Source organism: Corvus hawaiiensis, chromosome 6, assembly GCF_020740725.1.
Source record: "Corvus hawaiiensis isolate bCorHaw1 chromosome 6, bCorHaw1.pri.cur, whole genome shotgun sequence".
NCBI classification, from domain to species: Eukaryota; Metazoa; Chordata; class Aves; order Passeriformes; family Corvidae; genus Corvus; species Corvus hawaiiensis.
The window spans coordinates 16,376,831-16,395,438 of NC_063218.1; the positions used below are offsets into that span (position 1 = coordinate 16,376,831).

The window sequence follows — 18,608 nt, forward strand, 5'->3', positions numbered from 1 at the left end:
TGCAAGCCATGTGTTTTCAATTATTGTTTTACCAATGAATCACCTATGAAATGAATCCAAACAGGTATGTTGAAACAAGAAGTTGAAAATAGAATATACAGATAATTTAAATGTAGTGCCGCCCTTTTTTTAAGCAATTTTGTTTGCTGAATTCCAACTGTCTTGAGAAATTCTGACAGTTCTTTTTTTTTAAGCAGTTTGGTTTTTATTTCTTGATTTAGGTAGTTTTAAGGTTCTTTTAGGGGGGGATGGTGTTCTTTTTTTTTTTTTTTTTGGTAGTGAAATGTCATCTGTCCCTGTTTGATATTTGGTTTTAATTAATTTGACTAGGTGATACAACTTGATAACTTACGTTGGCAACTAAGAAACATTTTTTCCTCTGAATTTTTTTTATTGTTTAGAGGATAAAAGTGAATGAAATGCATAGTTCAGCTGGTTCTCCTACCCTAATGAATTCTGTTTTGTGTTCATTTCCAGCATATGATTACACTGAAAGAGCAGCTGTCAAAGCAACGCACAGAAACTGATAGTATCATCACACAGCTGAAACTTGACATAGATTGTGAAAGAAACAAAGTATCAGAATTAGAAACTGAGAAGATGAAAACTATTAAAGAGTTGGATAGTCAGAAAGAAAAACTAAACCAATGTTCATGTGCACTTAATGATTTGCATATAATTAAGCAGCAGCTACAAGATAATATTAAAGATCTTCAGGAACAATTAAGGAAAGCCCAGGACTGTAATTTGCATAGTAAAAAAGAAATTGGAGAATTGCAGCAGAAACTAAAAGAAAGAGAGGAGGAACTTTGTGTATCCTTGAGCCAGTTAACAGAAAAAAGTAATGAGGAATCTAACAACACTTGTCAAGATCTGATTCTGAAAGAAAGAGAAGTTGAAATTACAAAACTACAGAATGATGTTTCAGAAAATAAACAACTCAATGAAGATTTACAGAAATCTCTGTCTAATCTTAGAACAGAAAATGCAGAGCTGATAGTAGCCATTGAAGACCTAAAACAGGAGTTAAGTGATGCCATTTCAGAGAAAAAGAAAGTTTATTTGGAAAAAGACACTGTTGTGGAGGCTTTGAAAATGGAAAAAAGACAGTTAGAGAGTGAATTAAATGAGACAGAGAAGAGGCTTTTGGAACAAGCACATAATTATAAGCAAACTATCCAGGAGTTATCAAATGCCCGTAGTATGGATACCACTGCACTGCAGCTTGAACATGAGCGCCTGGTTAAGCTCCATCAAGAGAAAGACTTTAAGATTGCTGAGCTTAAAAGGAGCATTGAGCAGATGGAAATTGACCATCAAGAAACAAAAGAGATGTTAACTACTAGCTTAGGAGGACAAAAGCAGTTGACAGATCTCATTAAAGAGAAAGAGGTATTCATTGAAAAATACAAAAATCAAGCCTTACAGGTGAAGCAGGAACTTGAGGAATATATGAAAGTTTCAAAAAAGCAGGATGTCTTAAAACAGAACTTGGAGGAGAAAGACAGAAGTCTTGCAGTCATGAAGGAAGAAAATAATCATTTGAAAGAAGAAATTGAACGCCTTAAAGATCAGCAAAGTAGATCTACACCTGTGGTTGAGCCTAAAACTTTGGATATTATTATTGAACTTGAAAGTGAGGTAACACAGTTAAAAGTGATAAAGACTAATCTTGAAGAAGAAATAAAAGTTCACAAAAAAACAATAGAAGATCAGAATCAAACAACAGTGAAACTTCAGCAGTCACTGCAGGAGCAGCGAAAGGAAATAGATGAGTCCAAATTTCAGTGTGAGCAAATGAATGTCACACATGAAAGACTCTTTTTAGAGAAAGATGAGGAAATCAAAAACTTGCAGAAAACAATAGAACAAATTAAAACTCAGTTGCACAAAGAGAGACAGATTATTCAGACTGATTCTTCTGATCTTTTTCAGGAAACCAAAGTTCAAACCCTTAATGGAGAAAATGGAAATGAAAAACATGACTTATCTAAAGCTGAAATTGAAAGACTAGTGAAAGGTATCAAGGAAAGGGAGATGGAGATTAAGCTCTTAAATGAAAAGAATGTTTCTCTAAGTCAGCAAATTGATCAGTTGTCTAAGGATGAAGTTGGTAAACTTACTCGGATCATTCAAGAGAAGGATTTAGAAATACAAGCTCTTAATGCCAGAGTTTCCTCAGCTTCCTACAGGCAGGATGTTCTGTCCCTTCAGCAGCAACTGCAAGCTTATGTTATGGAAAGAGAACAAGTACTAGCAGTTCTAAGTGAAAAGACAAGGGAAAACAGTCAGTTAAAAACAGAGTATCGTAATATCATGGACATGGTCGCTGCTAAAGAAGCAGCTTTGGTGAGGTTGCAAGAGGAGAACCGAAAATTATCTAATAGATCCGAAAACAGCAGTCAAGACATGTCTAGAGAAACTATTCAGAATTTGTCCCGTATCATTCGAGAAAAAGATATTGAAATAGATGCCCTAAGTCAAAAATGCCAAACCTTATTGACTGTCTTGCAGACATCCAATACAGGTGCTGGTAATGGGGCAGGAGGTGTGAATAGTAATCAGTTTGAGGAACTTCTGCAAGAACGTGATAAACTAAAACAGCAAGTAAAGAAAATGGAAGAGTGGAAACAACAGGTAATAACCACGGTTCAGAACATGCAGCATGAGTCGGCTCACCTCCAAGAAGAGTTACACAAGCTGCAAGCACAAATTTCAGTTGAAAGCGATAGTACTTCAAGACTGCAGGTAGATTATAATGGCTTGATTCAGAGTTATGAACAGAATGAGAAAAAGCTGAAAAGTTTTAGTCAGGAATTAGCACAAGTTCAACACAGCATAGGACAGCTTTGTAACACTAAGGATCTTCTCCTGAGTAAACTGGATTTGGTAACACCGTCTGTGGCAGCAGCTCCCACTGTTTCACAGCTTTCAGATGTTCAATGCAGTCCTCCTGAAGCACTCAGTGAGGAGTATAAACTCCTTCAAATTGAGTTGGAACAACTGAAAAAAAAGTTACAAGAAAAAGATTCAACTATTAGGACTCTTCAGGAAAACAATCAGCGATTATCTGATTCTGTTGCTGCAGCATCAGAGATTGAAAGAAAGAGTCAAGAAGAGACCGAATCAGAGATGAGGCAGATCAAAGAAAAACATGATGTGTTACAGAAATCACTTAGGGAAAAAGATATATTAATTAAATCTAAAAGTGATCAGTTACTTTCTGTGAGTGAAAATCTTAGTAACAAAGAAAATGAAAATGAGCTTTTGAAGCAAGCTGTAACTAATCTAAAAGAAAGAAATTTGATTTTAGAAATGGATATTCGAAAACTGAAAGAAGAAAATGAAAAAATAGTTACAAGGTGCAGGGAAAAAGAAACAGAATTCCGTGCACTTCAGGAGACTAATATGCAATTTTCAATGATGCTGAAAGAGAAAGAGTTTGAGTCTCACTCAATGAAGGAAAAAGCTCTTGCTTTTGAGAAGCTGTTGAAAGACAAAGAACAGGTACATAAGTTCATACTTAGGACTATCTCTTAAAACTAGACAACTTCAAAATAATACTCTTCCTGGATATTTTTCTGTGTTGCAAAGCCATAGATGTGCTAGCCTTTTCCTTGTTAGATCAATAGTATCTTTACATTCTTCCTGGCAAAGACTATGCCTCTGGTAAAACCGTTGGCCGTGTTTGAAATACTTGTCTGTGTCTTCAACAGGGCAAGACAGGAGAATTGAATCAGCTGTTAAATGAAGTTAAATCAATGCAGGAGAAGGCTGTTACTTTTCAGCAAGAGAGAGACCAAGTCATGGTAGCACTCAAACAAAAGCAAATGGAGAGCAGTGCCCTGCAGAGTGAGGTACCAACAAATAATTTATAGTTGCAAGAAATAAATGAAAAAAGAATAACAAATTGCATCCGTAATATTTTTTGGATTATCTTAGTAGCAATCACTTGTTAAAAGCACTTAAAATCAATACACTTGCAATGTGCTTGAATGGGCATGTGTTACATTTGCTTAATTTTTTTTTATGAGAAGTAACAGATTTTTTTTTTATGTCCAAGTAACTCAAAGTATGTTCTACACAGGTACAGCATTTGCATGAGAAGGAGCAGCGCCTAAATCAGGAACTGGAGAGGCTGCGGAATCACCTTTTAGAAATGGAAGACTCCTACACCAGAGAAGCTTTAGCTGCAGAAGACAGAGAGGTCAAGCTAAGAAAAAAGGTTTTGATTTTGGAAGAAAAACTTGCATCCTCATCTACTGCAGTAGAGAATGCCAGGTAGTCTTTTAAATACCACAGTTAACTAGACTGGTGCTGATGGTTCTATTATACTGAATTGCCATCCTGTAACTTACTAAGCACTTGAGAAAACAAAAAGATACAAACTTTTGTTACTCAGAATCAAGAGGGTGATTTGAAATATACTTGGCTACTGTTGAGAATTTAATACATTTCTCCTTTTAATAGCAACTATTGAAATCTTATATGGTTAACAGTGCTTAGAACTAGGGAAAAAATCCTCAACCTATCAGTTTAGTTGTGTGTTAAATCAAAAAAGAAAGTGACTTAACTTACTTTGAAGTCAAGGCTTCATTCAGTTTGAAAGAGTCTTATTTTATACACTTCAGTGCACAGATGTGACTGTCATGCTTTGTGAATTGCTTTCGAGACACATGCACATTCTTACTTTGTCCCTGATGCCATGGAAAGTATACACTGCTGAGAACTTCCTTCTTCTTAGTGTAAACATATAGATAGAGCAAGATGCATTGAATTTCTCATGGATAGCAGACTCTGGGACGCTAGAACCAGTTGTTGGGTTTTTATTTATTTGCCGTAAACAGTTTTTTCAGCCAGAACAATGAAAGCCCAAGTATTAAAATTACTTACTGCTTATCTTGACTGCTTTAGTATCTTATTTAAGCAAATTTTGGTTGCTTCAAGCAAAATAATTCTTCTTTTCATGTTATTACAGTTGTCCAAATGAAGAAGTATTTTAATTAAAAATATGTATATAGCTGCAGTCTTGGGTTTTGAGGTTTTCTAAGCACCAAAGATGGATTCTGCTCTTAACTTTCTCAGGAGATCTCCAAGTTGAGCAGAATTTTTTGTGAAAAATTCTGGAGAAAGTGTAAGTGTTGGGAGACGGTTTTGTGAAATCTGAGTGTTTCTTAATTCTACATCAAACTTTTCAAATACCTTTCAAGAAATACTGCCTGTTTCCCAGCCAAGTAAATCAGGTTCAGAATATTTTTGCATAATGGGAAAGTAAATGGAGCATTCCATTGTTAGTATGTAGCAAGCTATACGGAGTTCTTGGAGACCAGGTTAGAAAGTAAGAACTGGTAGAAAGACCTATTGATTCATAGTCATTGAAGTAGACAATTAGCAAGATATGGATTCTTCTTTTTTTTTTTTATTGTCAAGATTTTGTTGCCAGACTTCATTAAAATATCTTTTTAGGTTGGTTTTGTTTGTTTGTTTTTGAAGAGGAATTGGGGGCAAAAATGCCATAATTTTTTTAAGTTGAGCTGAAAAATTCTAAGCTATTGTTTGCTGGGATTTGATTTTCTCTGTGATAATTTCTGTTATTTAAGTAATGTATCTTGTTTTCATTAAGTCATCAGGCTAGTCTGCAAGTTGAATCTTTGCAAGAACAGTTAAACCTGGTTACCAAGCAGAGGGATGAAACTGTTCTGCAGCTGACCATCTCCCAGGACCAAGTGAAGCAGTATGCACTGTCTCTGGCCAACCTGCAGATGGTACTAGAGCAGTTCCAACAGGGTAAGGTTTGTCAAGAAATAGCAAAGATTGCAACAAGTATGTTTTAGCTGGGATAGTTATCATATATTGATGCTTTTGAAATATTATTTACCTGGTTAACTTTTTGATAGCCTGAATTTAAGAATCTGTTGTCCGTTTAAAAACTTAAAAAACAAATTCTGTGAAAACTGTTGATCAATATCACATTTAAGAAACTTGAATTCCACCTCTACCTCATGAAGACCAGATATGATAATGCTGAGGTTTTGCAATTGCATATCTCAAGAAGAGTTACATGTTGCAAATTAAGATTTTTTTGTTTTGTCTCTTATTTTTTATCATTTAGAAGAAAAAGCTATGTATTCAGCAGAACTGGAAAGACACCAGAAACAGAGTGCAGAATGGAAGAAGAAAGCAGAAAACCTAGAAGAAAAAGTTGTGTCACTGCAGGTGGGCCGAATAATGAAATTGAACCTTGTCAAACTACTTTTTAATTCTTGACTGAGTAAGCAAAGCAGCATTCTTCTGCTGACCCTCCATTTTCTGAGGGTGTTTACAATCCAGTTATTTGAAAGAACAAGTGATTGGAGTCTCTTCATATGTCATGTCTGATGTGTGTTGTGTTAGTGTCATTGTGATAGCGATCTCCCTTGCTTCTCTTTTTGTCCCTTTCCAACCCTCTATTTAGGAGAGTTTAGAAGAGGCAAATGCTGCCCTGGATGCAGCATCCAGGCTTACTGAGCAGCTTGACATCAAAGAGGAGCAGATTGAAGAACTTAAGAAAGAAGGTAACAATATTTTCTTCATTTCTGCTTAAAATATTTCAAGCAGCTGAGGAGACTATGTAGTATTCCTAGAAACTTATTAAAATTCATATCCTATGAGAGAGAGACTAATTCTGTGCCACATTCTGAGGACTTCCTTGTTTATAAAGCAAATATGAAAAAGCATGTTTACCTTCTGTTAGGGATCTTTCTCAAAAAAAAGTCCTGTAGACGTTTTCTGGGTTTTGGGGGTTTTTTCCCTGTAAATACCAGGACACTTGATTTAGCTCTGTAAATGTCTTTTTTAAAAGTTGGAGAAATACCAAATGTTGTCAGATTTTCCAAAGTAACTACCATATTTGACATAGATATGGGAATACAGTGAGGTAGAGATAAAGGGTGTGCAGTGGGTCAGAGATGTAGAGGCAGCAGCTCTTGCACAGATGTGACTGCCCTCTCTGCTGGATATAGTGATAACTCATGCTTTGAACGTATGCAATTAATTATTGCTATTCCTTTTTAAGTGATAATTAGTCTTACTCTTGAAATAAATGATGTTTTCTTGAAGCATACTTGCTTATGATCAGAGAGATGGTGTGAAATGTCATTTGAAAGTCTTCAAGATTCCAGCAAGAACTTTACAAAAAAGTTATTCCTTTTCTGCTACATATTTGAATGCGTACTTACTTAAATTTAGTTCTCTCTAAGTGCAGTTTGGCATCCAGGTGGGCATCACAGGAGTTCACATACGAATTTTACAAGCTAAATTAAATTTCAAACTGCTACAATATACAACTCATGATCTGTTTTTGAATTGACTGATCTGTATATCTATTTCTCACTACAGACATTCACAGCAAAAGTTCACAAACACCTTGGATTGAAATTAGTTTTGACATAGGCAAATACTGCACTCTTAAATGGGAAGTTCTTCATTACTGTTTAATTTTGATGTCAAACCCTTGCATAAGAAAGCAGGAGGGGTTTGAACTTGGAGAGAAAACTAAATCTCAGTATCAAGCAGTGTTGTATTGGCAAGCAATTTACTTGATAAAAAAATTGAAATGGAATTGTTGCATAAAGGAAACAGCATTTTAACGTTGTTGTAAAGTAAGTAATGATTTTTATAAAAAAAAAGTATCACTTCATATTCTCTATTTATACAAGAAAACATATAATGTCTTATTGAAAATTGGCCAAATACATTCCCAGACACAGTTTTGTTAGCCAAATCTTTTGAAGGATTTCTTTATGGATTTTTTTGGCAGGAGAGGTGATTTTAATAGAAAAGTATAAGATGTACCAGATGCAGTTTTCTGGATTGCCATAAATGGTTAATAAATTATTGGAGACTGTAAATGTCTGGTTTACAGCAGTCCATGCTGAATTTTGGCTCAGGACTTTTTTGTTACTTAGTCTTTTCATACAGCCGAAGTATGTGTTTAAGTCCTTTTCAGCTGTAAGATTCTATTTTAGAAGGAAATGTTCCATTTAAAAAATATGTTTAATGGTAAATTGCATAGTCACTGTGGATGGAATATAGCAAAGTAGTGGTCCTGAAAAGTTGATCCACTTTGTTATAGAACCTTTTTTTCATTTAAATTATTAATACTTTTGGTTTAAAATTCATCATAAAGGGATAAATTAAGTGAATAAAAATGGAAAAAGCAACTCATACTGTCTTGCTTTGTAGAGAAATAGCAACAGTGTAAGATTTAATTGAAATTTGTTTTCAAATGCTGTTTATCTTTTTGTGGTGTTAGTAGTTTATTTCCCTCTTTATTCCCTTTTGTTCTGTGGACATCCAAATAACAAGTCACCTATGTTTGCTCCTGCAACTGTATCACTGTGTAATTATACTGCCAATGTTTTCCTTCAAGTATTGATGTCCTATTTAACCATATTTACAAAGTAGCATAATTTTAAGTAAATGTAAACCTTGAAACCACAGATCAGTTCTCCTGTGCCTCACCCTGATGTGTTGAGAGAGGAGTGTTGAAGAGCAGTCACATTATTGGAATGGATTTCGATGCATATGGATGTAGTTGTTACAAGATAGTGTTGTATAATACATGTTTTGCTTTGGTTAACTTGCTTTGAATGAGGAGTTTACTCTGTGTGTTCCTTGAATAAGAACTTTCCCAGCATAACATTAGTTAGTTTGTTCTATTCTGTACTCCTTAAAATTCATATTTGTGAAGTAAAATGTTTGTATAAAGATGTGGAGTATTTGAACAGGGCATATTAGGTTGTATCCATTTCACAGACTGGCTCTTTGATGTGTGTATATACAAAATCTCTGTGTGGATTCTCAGGGAGTTATTGGTGTTAATTGAGAACCATGTTTTGTCAACACAGTTGTGGCATGCACTTATTAAAGATTGAAAGTTGTGGAAACAAGAGTGGAATGCTTTCCATGCATCCCAGATGATTTGAAGGTTGTAAAAATTCATAAGTCACTTTTCTTACAAAGATGTTGAGGGTTTTAGAAATTAAGATAGATAAACCAAGAGCGTATATTTTGTGGGGTTTTTTAAATGAAGCATTTTCAATTAACACGAGCCTAAAAATTGTTAAAATGATAGGAAAACTAAGGTGATCAGCGGTTTTTCCAAAGGATTTGGAGATAAGCATTAAACCTTATAGAGGGAGAGGAGCAAAAGTTCATCCTGTTATCTTATACATCTGTAGGGTAGAGGTGGTCTTCACATGGACAGTCCATGTTATAGTGTGTTTGTCAAGCTTTTGTGTATGAATAATTGTACTTTTATTAGGCTTCAAAGGCAATATCTTACAGAACCCCTTTGGTTTGAGAATTTGGTGCAATATTACACTTTGGCAGTCTTGAGGTGAAGCCATTTGAGGTTTAACTTCCAAGAATTCTTAGTACCTTGTATGTAATTACTTGCTTTCTTGTCTGAGAACAGTTTACTGCCAGTGTTCTAAAATCCTGCATTTGGGGATTTAATGAAGATAAATTTTTCTAGCAAGTTATTCTGTGGGTTTTATAGAAACTCCGCAGACCTGAACATCAGAGACTTCAATCCAGTTTTTAATATTTCTGCATTTTTATAAAGAGAGAACTTTCTGCCTTGTTTCCTTACAATTGGAATGCTGTACGATATTTATGGCAAGTAAAACTTCTAGGAATTTTTTTTTCTTTATTATGAGCTTTATTTTTATGAGCTTTATGGGAAGTTAGAAGCAGCCTGAGTTACTGGCACAGTGTGGTTGGGGTAACTGGTGTATTTTAGTTAACAAGTAATTTGTGTTATTGGAATTTTAGAATTGTAGAGAAGTTGGTGCTGTGAAATTGTTGGGCAACAGTGAATATAACAATATCATGCCATGGCTTCTTTTAAAATCATGGGTTATTACATTTGTCGCCCTTGTTACACAGTCCAATGTTGTGAGACTCAAGTGTGTAGATAGTAAACAAATCGTTTATTAAGTTCAGGAATTTCAGGAAGCTGAAATGTTTACAGCACTGGTAAGTGCAGAATCTAAACTCTTCTCTTACTCTTCTAATAGTTCCTGTTTTGTGTTTATGAGGAGGAAAAATAGTGTGTTTGTGCAGGCCAGGAAGATCATTCTCAGTGTTGTGCTATCCTAGATGAACAGATTCATTGCAGCCACTACAGAACAGTATCAGAACTTGGAGTCAGCATGCAAAAGAAGACAGAAAATGTGTGTAGTGACTCCTAGCACACTCTTGGGCTACCTCACATTCACTGACTTATAATTCTGACCTATTTATTCAGTTTGCAGGTCATGATGCCTGACTGAAGTGTTTACCATTTTTCTCTCAGTTTTGTCTTTGGTTAATAGTAGCTGTGGCATTTAATGTCTTCCATTCATATTTTTGTTCCCAAAGTATGGGTAATCTTGCATCTCTCTGCCTCTCTTGCCAGTATACTGAACTGTGAAGTTCAACACTGTTTCTGTGATGCATTAGTGTGTCCCAGTATGCCGTTTCCAGAGCTTGCATCAGTTACAGGAGTGAGAAAGGTCCTAGCAGAACAGACCCACAGCAAGCTCCTGATGTTGCTCTGCTAGCCAGTAATTCATCTGGGAAACTTGAGAACTTCTTGGTGCTTCAAAGGCTGTAGCAACCTGATAGTAGGGTGTACAGAATACCTGGGCTTGGGTAGTATTGGAGGTTAAGGGCAGAGATGAAAAAGACCTGATGCCAACATGGAGTTTGCTCATTATGAAAAAGATTGCCACCACAGAACTACAGACCTTGCTGTAGAGTTTCTTTCCAGTTCTGTATTATTTAGATGAAACAGAGCAGTTCATCAGACCTTCTGCAATGGATTTATTTAATGTGTGTTCCTGTACTTCGGTATTGAGTATCATTCCTGAAATTTAGGTTGTGGTTTCAAATAGTAATGATGTAGTAGACACCTTTTTATAAAAAAATCACATAGATTTTATGGGTTTGTTTTTTATTTAAAAGCACCATAGCAATATTTATAGAAGTGTGTATTATTGATAAATTTTGCAATAATGTTTCAAAGTTTTGATTTTTGTTAATTTTGCTGTGATATCAATTTATAGGTGAGATCAGAAGAGAAATGTTAGAAGATGTACAAAATAAACTAATGAACCTTATGAACAGCACGGAAGGAAAAGTGGACAAGTAAGTCTTTGCTGAAAGATTTGACTTAAGTTTTTGGGTTTTATTCCTCTCAGTGTACAGATGTGGCACTCACAGTTGCAAGAATAGTGCAGGACTGTACTTCTGTATGTTATCTTGTAATTACAGTTTAATTATTTTGACATTTTTCAATTGCTTGGTGGTTGTAAATAGTCATTTTGATTACTAAAACCAACAGATTTGGATCAGTGATGTGTTTCTTAAGTAGAAAGAAGTGCACTTCTGTAGCATGAGCTGTGCAAATGGAGATAAGAGTTCTTAATGAACGTATTTTATAATGTTCAAGGTGTGAACAGCAAGCCCTTTCATGTATCTGCATCACCTGGATGTCATGTAAATCTCTTCCTTGGTCATTTTTTTTTCTTCTCTACCCAGCAGAACTGAAACAGGGATAGGCAAATGGGCTCCCCTGTCCCTTTCCTTACATCTTGGTTTGGGACTACACAGAGCTATCTCTTTAAATGCTCTTTTGAATCAAGATCTTAGAACAAGCATTTTCCCTGCCTGTAGTATGTGCATCAAAATTTGCTCATGTACCCTTCAGTTTCACTTTACTGCATACAATATTGCTAATACTGTCCAAATTCACACTTACTATGTAAGAAATGTGATAACTTACAAAAGGAGGAAATTGGTGAGGCACCTTTTTAGTTATTTGTATTTGATGTGTTTATTTGAATTACTGTAAATTAGTCAAGAGTATGAGGAATAAATGCATCAATATTATGGTATCAGCTGTTACACAATAGCAGCTTGTATAAGTAGCTTCTTTTGTTCTGCAGACTGTTGATGAGAAATCTCTTTATTGGACATTTTCATACTCCAAAAAATAGACGTCTTGAAGTGTTAAGGTTAATGGGAAGTATCTTGGGACTAAAAAAGGATGAACTTGATCAGGTAATACTTTGCAGAAAACTAGGCTTCTTTTTTTCCTTTCTTTTTTTTTTTCTTCTTTTCTTTTTTTTCTCTTTTTTTTCAGTATCCTTACCTGAAAATAGAATCACTTGCTGCTAAACTAAATGTGACTGTCCCTGCACATCTTGTGGGGAAAGTATGTTTTTTCTTCTTTCATCTCACTTTTTTTTCATGTGGGACATGCTGATCTTAATCTTTCGATAACGTTGTTTTAATAGAATAGATTTCATTTTACTGATGAATGCTAATGCAGAAAGGAAAGGATTTAACTTTGTGCTGTTGTGTATAGTAGCTGTAATATATCAGTTACAGAAAAGTAAATCTGTTATATATGTGCCAGTAGTATAGTGAAGAATGTGAGGCTTATATTTTTAAGTAAAGAGCCAGCTTTTTAGACTGCCAGTCTAAAAGTGAGAGGCGGAGAATATGGTTTTGACAATAATAAAAAATTTTTATTTATCTCTCTGAGTGCCACATTGTTATAGTGCAGCTCATTATATTTACTCACTTTCTTTCATCTGCTGCTTTATTTTATTTTGTTTCCTAACTGTTTTCTTTAAATACTTCTCTAGTTACTATCTGAAGAGCAAAGAGGAGTTACAAGATGGGTGACTGGCTGGCTTGGTGGAGGAGCAGGGTCAAAGAGTGTTCCTAGTACACCTTTGAGACCAACTCATCAGAACATTTTTAATAGTGTAAGAATTAATCATTCATTCTCTTTGAGTGCAAAAATGGGGAAGTTTCTTATTAATGCTCGTGTTTGGCTCATCAGTATATTGAGCTTCATTTACTGATGCTACTGTATCTTGCATTAATTCTTTTGTGCAACTGCATTGGCAAAAGTTTTTTTCCTGCACTAAGGAAATATGTAGACATTGAAAATTATACAATACTAAATCTTGTGCTAATACAGAAGGCAATTACTGTTTCACTGGTTCCTGGCATCACTCTTTTCTTACACTATGGACTTCATCTTGCAAACTATGAGTACTGGAAGTTAAATATATGTGAGAGTATGGAATTCTGCAATACTCAACAGTATGGAAGACCATGACATTGTATTTTGATGGCTCTGTTCCCATATGTCCTTTAAATTTAAATTGAAAAGCTTTTTCAGCTGCTGCAGCTAGTGCCTCTTCTGTGCAGCATATAAAACTGGTATTTTAAGTTTTCAAATGCTGTAAAGCAACAGATCTCATAGCATGATCCATGGGAGCAGTTTATCTATGGAACTTTTCATTTTGCAGGCCAGTAAATAATGTACTCAAGGACCAAGTATGAGGGGTTGGGGTTTTTGGATTGACTTTAGGTTTTTGCTCAGTTATGCTAGAAATGTTGAGAATGGATTCCTGTAAATCATCTTGAAGTGTAGGGATTAGTTTTTCCCCCTAAAATAGTGCAGGCACATAAGCCACTAAAGGACTGTGGCCTATGTGGTTTATAGATGTAAAAGAGAAAAATTAATCCTTTTGTGTGAATAGTACAGGCTTTACTAAGTCAAATTTTATCTTGTGATGCTACCGACACCTTAATCATTCCATGCTTCCTTTATTTGAGATTCTTTGTGAAATAAAGCATACATGGGCTTTAAGAGAAAAGATTGGGGTTTATGTTTTTCTGGAGGAGAGATTGGTTGAGCAAAAGGCAAAGGAAATACTGTGATGTCAGTACTAGCATGGGATTCTTGAAACAGCTGGCTTAAATCAATAATGGAACCATGGTAGAAGTATGTGTGTTATCTTTAGAGTTTATCAATTTTACATAAATGCTTCTTAGTGAGACAGCAACAAAGAATGTATTTTGAAAATAAATTTCATTGTCACTCACTGAGGACTGCTTAGTACTAAGTACAAGTACAAAATTGATTGCAGGCTGTTGACAGCTTTTTGTTTTATGTATGTATGTATGTATTTTTGGCTTAGTGCTTTTCACCAGAGCATCAGTGAAATATAATAACTAGTAGCCTCTTACAGTCTTTTTCAGAACTGTTTGTGAAATTCCTGGAAACGGAATCTCGCCCAAGCCTTCCCCCACCCAAGCTCTCTGTTCGTGGCATGAAACCTTTGGGAGCAGCAGGAACTGGTAAAACTAACAGTACTCCATCCAACAGTCAAATGCAAGGTAATATTTGAATCTTTACATAGAATATAAATAACTAAAGGTAGAATTTTCAAGAGGACTTTAATGATTCTGTGCTTCCTCACTTGTGAATTATGAATTTGATTTCTTCTGCCCCAACCATTTCCTACTTTTCTCTTTTTATTTTTTTTAATTCTTCTCCTATCTCTCCTTCCCACTGCATCTATACCTCACTTTCTAAACTCTCAGAAGATTAGAGAAACCAAATTCCCTTTGATATGGAAAGGATTTAACAGCACCTGTTAAAGCCAAACGGATACTGTGCAGACAACTTCATATGGTGTAGTAGTGAGCACAGTCCTGATTTTCAGCATCCCTGTTGATCAGCTTGTGTTGAAGTGAGTGAAGAATGCAAGTAATACAACTTTGCAGTGTCTTTCTGGTGTGTAGAACTGGTTGCTCAGAGAGGACCAAAATGAAATCAGTTAAGTGTATGGCCTGGTATGAAATCTCTGTAAGCTGTGCAAGAGTGTTTGATTTTTCTAAGGCAGAGAACAATTAGGCTTATATTATGCATGTTAAATTAATGTACTTTTGTCTTAAGTAATTTAAGGTTCAAATCTTCAGTTTAACTGGTCTAGTTTGTTCTTAATTTTTTGTGTTTAAGACTTCACCTTAATATAGGCCTGCTGATTTGCAAAAGCTTGTTTTGTTTGAAACTTAGCTGTAAACTCAAAAGAAAATAAAAACAAAAACCCCGAACACCAAACCCCGACATATTATACATGTGTACAGAGAGAGAGAAAAATGCTAAAAAACCCTCTTTCAATTCACCTAAAGTAGTTGGATGTTACAAAGTGCTGTTTATTTATGGAGGTTTTCTTGGGGCTGACTCTGGGGAATCTGTGCTATGTGCTGGGAAACTTTCCTGTGGTCTGCATTGTAGTGCATGTGCCAGGGCCCTTACACCTCTGCACAGTGCTGGAGTCAGTGTGACAGATATGTCATGCCTGGCATTGCAAAGGTGAAGTGAACTGCAGAGGGGATTCACGTTGCCTGTCAGATGTGCACGGTTTTTTGGGTAGCTTGAGCTGTTACAGAATTTTGGTGGTGGACTTGGCAGTGCTGGGTTAATAGTTGCACTTGACTTTAAGGGTCTTTTCCAACCTAAATGATTCTATGGTTCTATGAGAGAAGTCAGAGACAATAAAAGTCTTTGAGGGTGTCTACTGTCCATGGCAAGGAGATTTTCAAGGACTTACATGTTGCAGAAGTGATAGGCAATTTTAGAACGTCTCTGTGAACAAATGCTGTAAAATTGGATAGATTTAGGAATGCTTTTTAACTAAGTGTTTTCATTGTTGGTTTAGGTTTTTGGGGTTTGTTTTTTTCTTATATTCCAGATTCTGCAGTCTCGGGAATGGGTAGAAGACCAGATGCAAATCCATTTATAGCACCTCGATCTGCAGCAGTGCCTCTCATAACACCAGCTACTAGTTCTGGACATCTGCTTATGAAACCTATTTCTGATGCATTGCCTACTTTTACACCACTGCCAGTGTCCCCTGATGCCAGTGCTGGTGCTGTATTAAAAGACCTCCTAAAACAATAGATCATCTTGTATCAGTATGATGAGCACTTTAAGGAAAATGAGAACACTATGTTGTATATAATTTATCACGATGAGGCCTTCTGTAAAAAGTCATGTATTTGACTTCAATTGTACTTTGCTTTTCTTGTACTTACAAACTTATCAGTGCTTCAGAAATTCTAATGGTGGAATGAATAACTGCGTTCTGTATAGCAGGCATTCATTTTGGGCGTGGGTTAAATATTTAACTGAGGAAAAAATCTATCTTGTTGCTAGATTGTCACAAGACAAATTAAAGGATTTTTAAACCTTATGTATACTGGGTTGTTTCAGATATGCATAAGACAGCATTAACTCTTTGGTGTTGAGATCTGTTTTTCCATTAAAATGATCTGCCATCTACCTTACAGAACCAGAACTGAAAGAAATACATAAACCACCCAATTAATGTTGTTTACTTAATGTACTTTTGGACATATATCTCTTATTTACAAGTTTGATTCTATTTGGGGGGCAATTTGAGGCACATTAATCTCTTTGCACAATGATTTGATATACCCCCCCAGACTAATAGGTGTTTTCAGCAGTCTAATCCATCAGCACTAAGGAGTTAACTAGGGAAGTGAGGCTAGAGATATTCATGTGAAGAGTGGGTAATTTAGCAAATGATACATTCATATATATAAAGACACTATGCTTTAATGGTCCAAGGTGTATATTTGAGAGACTTTTTATCTTGCAAGATTTTGTAGATCCAAATATAGACTTAAAGCTTGAACACATGTATAGAATTAAAAGGGAGGAAGGTGTTTGCTTATCTCAAATGTGTAAATAGGTCTTTGTAAAGCCAAGGCCAAAGTCAGTTACTGTGTAAATTTTGTTGTGATAACTTGTATGCTTTGTTTGGCAGGTAAAGAATGAAGTTGCATACTAAAGGATAAGAGTCATCCTCATAGTGAATCTGAGATAAAACATCTTCAGTTTAAAATGTGTAATTTCTTAATCTTTTTATATGCCTCTCCTTGTTAAGTCAGTGTTAAGATAACTGTTGTGCAAGTTCTATATTAGAACTGTCAACCTCCTTCATTTTCATTAAGGTCCTGGATGAAAGAGTTATATTTAAATAAAATAATTACTGAAACTTGTACAGAACCAACCAAAATAATGCAAGAAATCTTTGCATTTATTTATATAGAGGTCAAATAGTGAATTTCTTTTGTTGCCTTGAAACCTTGCAAAGGTTTTTTTAATTGCTGTACTTAATTTAAGAGCTGTTTGAATCCTTTGTCTCCAGTATATTAATGTTTCATGGAAGACTTAGCAAACTTGTAAGTGGATTGACCATACTGGGGTTTGATTTTAAATTTTTTACCCCATTATGGACAGTTTGGCAGATTGATTTCTAAAAAGATAGCAGCCACATATTTACCAAAATAAATTCTGTGTTTTGTAATAAATGTATTGAGAATCTCAAATTACCTCAGCTGAGAATATCGCAGTTAGGTACTTCAAATGTAGATCTTCATTTAAACTGGACTGGAACAGCTACCTTTTTTTTTCCATAGCAATTATAAAGTAAAGTGAAATCAGATGGCTTCTGTGCAATCTCCCTTGGTCTTGTAGTCATGGCTGTTCAATGATAAATAGCTGCTTCGCAATAAAATTACCTTTTGGTGAGCCAGAGCAGAAGGAAATGTTTAGTTTTTAAAAATTATGTGACTTACGTGTTGTAAATTACAAATGGAGTCATGCTGCTCACTATTCTCTGAAGATACTAATGGAGCAGTTCTTAACTTTTTTTTATGCATTTTTTTCTTCTTCAACTGCAGAGAACTTAATATGTACACATTTCTCTTTCAGGAAGCTTTCTAAATGCCAATAAAGAAAACATAGTAAGACCATTTGTTTCTGCATGCTGTAAATCAGTTCCATTTGTACAATAAGATGTGAGTTTGAAGAGGGAAGTCTAATACCAAGCAAAGGTACTGAAGAACTTCAGAGTTCCTCATTAAGCTCCTTGAGGGAGAAGAAAATCTATAGCAGAGATACAAAAGGCTTCAGTCCTTAAGTCCTAGGAGGTGAGCTCTGTTGAACTATGGAGAAAATTCTTATGCCTTAGAGGTTTCTGTTCTAAGGCTTGTTCCACAGGTACATTGGTGGGGTTTGATGCTTTGTTAGAAATCAGCTGGGCTTTGTGTTCCAGGCAGCACTTTTGTGCAGAGAAGTGTAGAACAACTTCATTACTTTGTTTCTTTCTTCCTTCTTTGAATGTTTCACAGACCATTGCAAACATTCAAGCTTTGTTTTCATTGAATGATTAGTAGATATATTTTTTCCTCTAATTTTTCTTCTATGTTTACTTTGTTCTTGATAACTGTTCCATATATAGTTGCCTTACCAGTTTCCCACATGTACATACGTGACTCATGTAGTCTGTCCTGTTAATTGTGTGGGTCTTTCACACAGCAGCATGAGGAAAAAAAAATCTCTGGAATTTATTAACAAGGTGCAGTAGTTGAAAATTTTCATTCTATCATTTAATGTAATTGTTTTCTGTGGCTTTTGCAAGGAAAAAAAGGTGTCTGGTCCTCCTAGTTTTGGTCTAACAAGTTATCAGTTATCTTTAGTGGTAAGGTCACAGAATTCTATTAACAGATTCATTTTGCAAACTTGATATAAGGGGGGGGGAAACAAAGGTTAATATTTTCCATTGTTCTCTTTAGACTTTCTCTCTTTTTTTTTTTTTTTTCCCTGTTCTTTGCTTATCCTGCATTCCATGCAGAGAAGGAAGTAACTGGTTGATCTTTCTAATTGTGAATGTGGTTTGGGGTTT

General features: G+C 35.3%; 1 protein-coding gene across 1 annotated transcript in view; it reads left to right on the forward strand.

Moving 5' to 3' along the window:
• TRIP11 (thyroid hormone receptor interactor 11) overlaps positions 1-17,676 on the forward strand; it is a 29,368-nt gene extending 11,692 nt beyond the window's left edge. Inside the window, exons 10-20 of the mRNA XM_048308039.1 lie at positions 478-3,507; positions 3,717-3,857; positions 4,088-4,281; positions 5,624-5,787; positions 6,113-6,216; positions 6,455-6,554; positions 11,091-11,172; positions 11,973-12,087; positions 12,678-12,800; positions 14,079-14,226; positions 15,588-17,676. Of these exons, the coding sequence (XP_048163996.1) occupies positions 478-3,507; positions 3,717-3,857; positions 4,088-4,281; positions 5,624-5,787; positions 6,113-6,216; positions 6,455-6,554; positions 11,091-11,172; positions 11,973-12,087; positions 12,678-12,800; positions 14,079-14,226; positions 15,588-15,796 (4,410 nt within the window). The 3' untranslated portion in view covers positions 15,797-17,676. The remainder of the gene's footprint in view (positions 1-477; positions 3,508-3,716; positions 3,858-4,087; positions 4,282-5,623; positions 5,788-6,112; positions 6,217-6,454; positions 6,555-11,090; positions 11,173-11,972; positions 12,088-12,677; positions 12,801-14,078; positions 14,227-15,587) is intronic.
• The last annotated feature ends 932 nt before the right edge of the window (positions 17,677-18,608 follow it).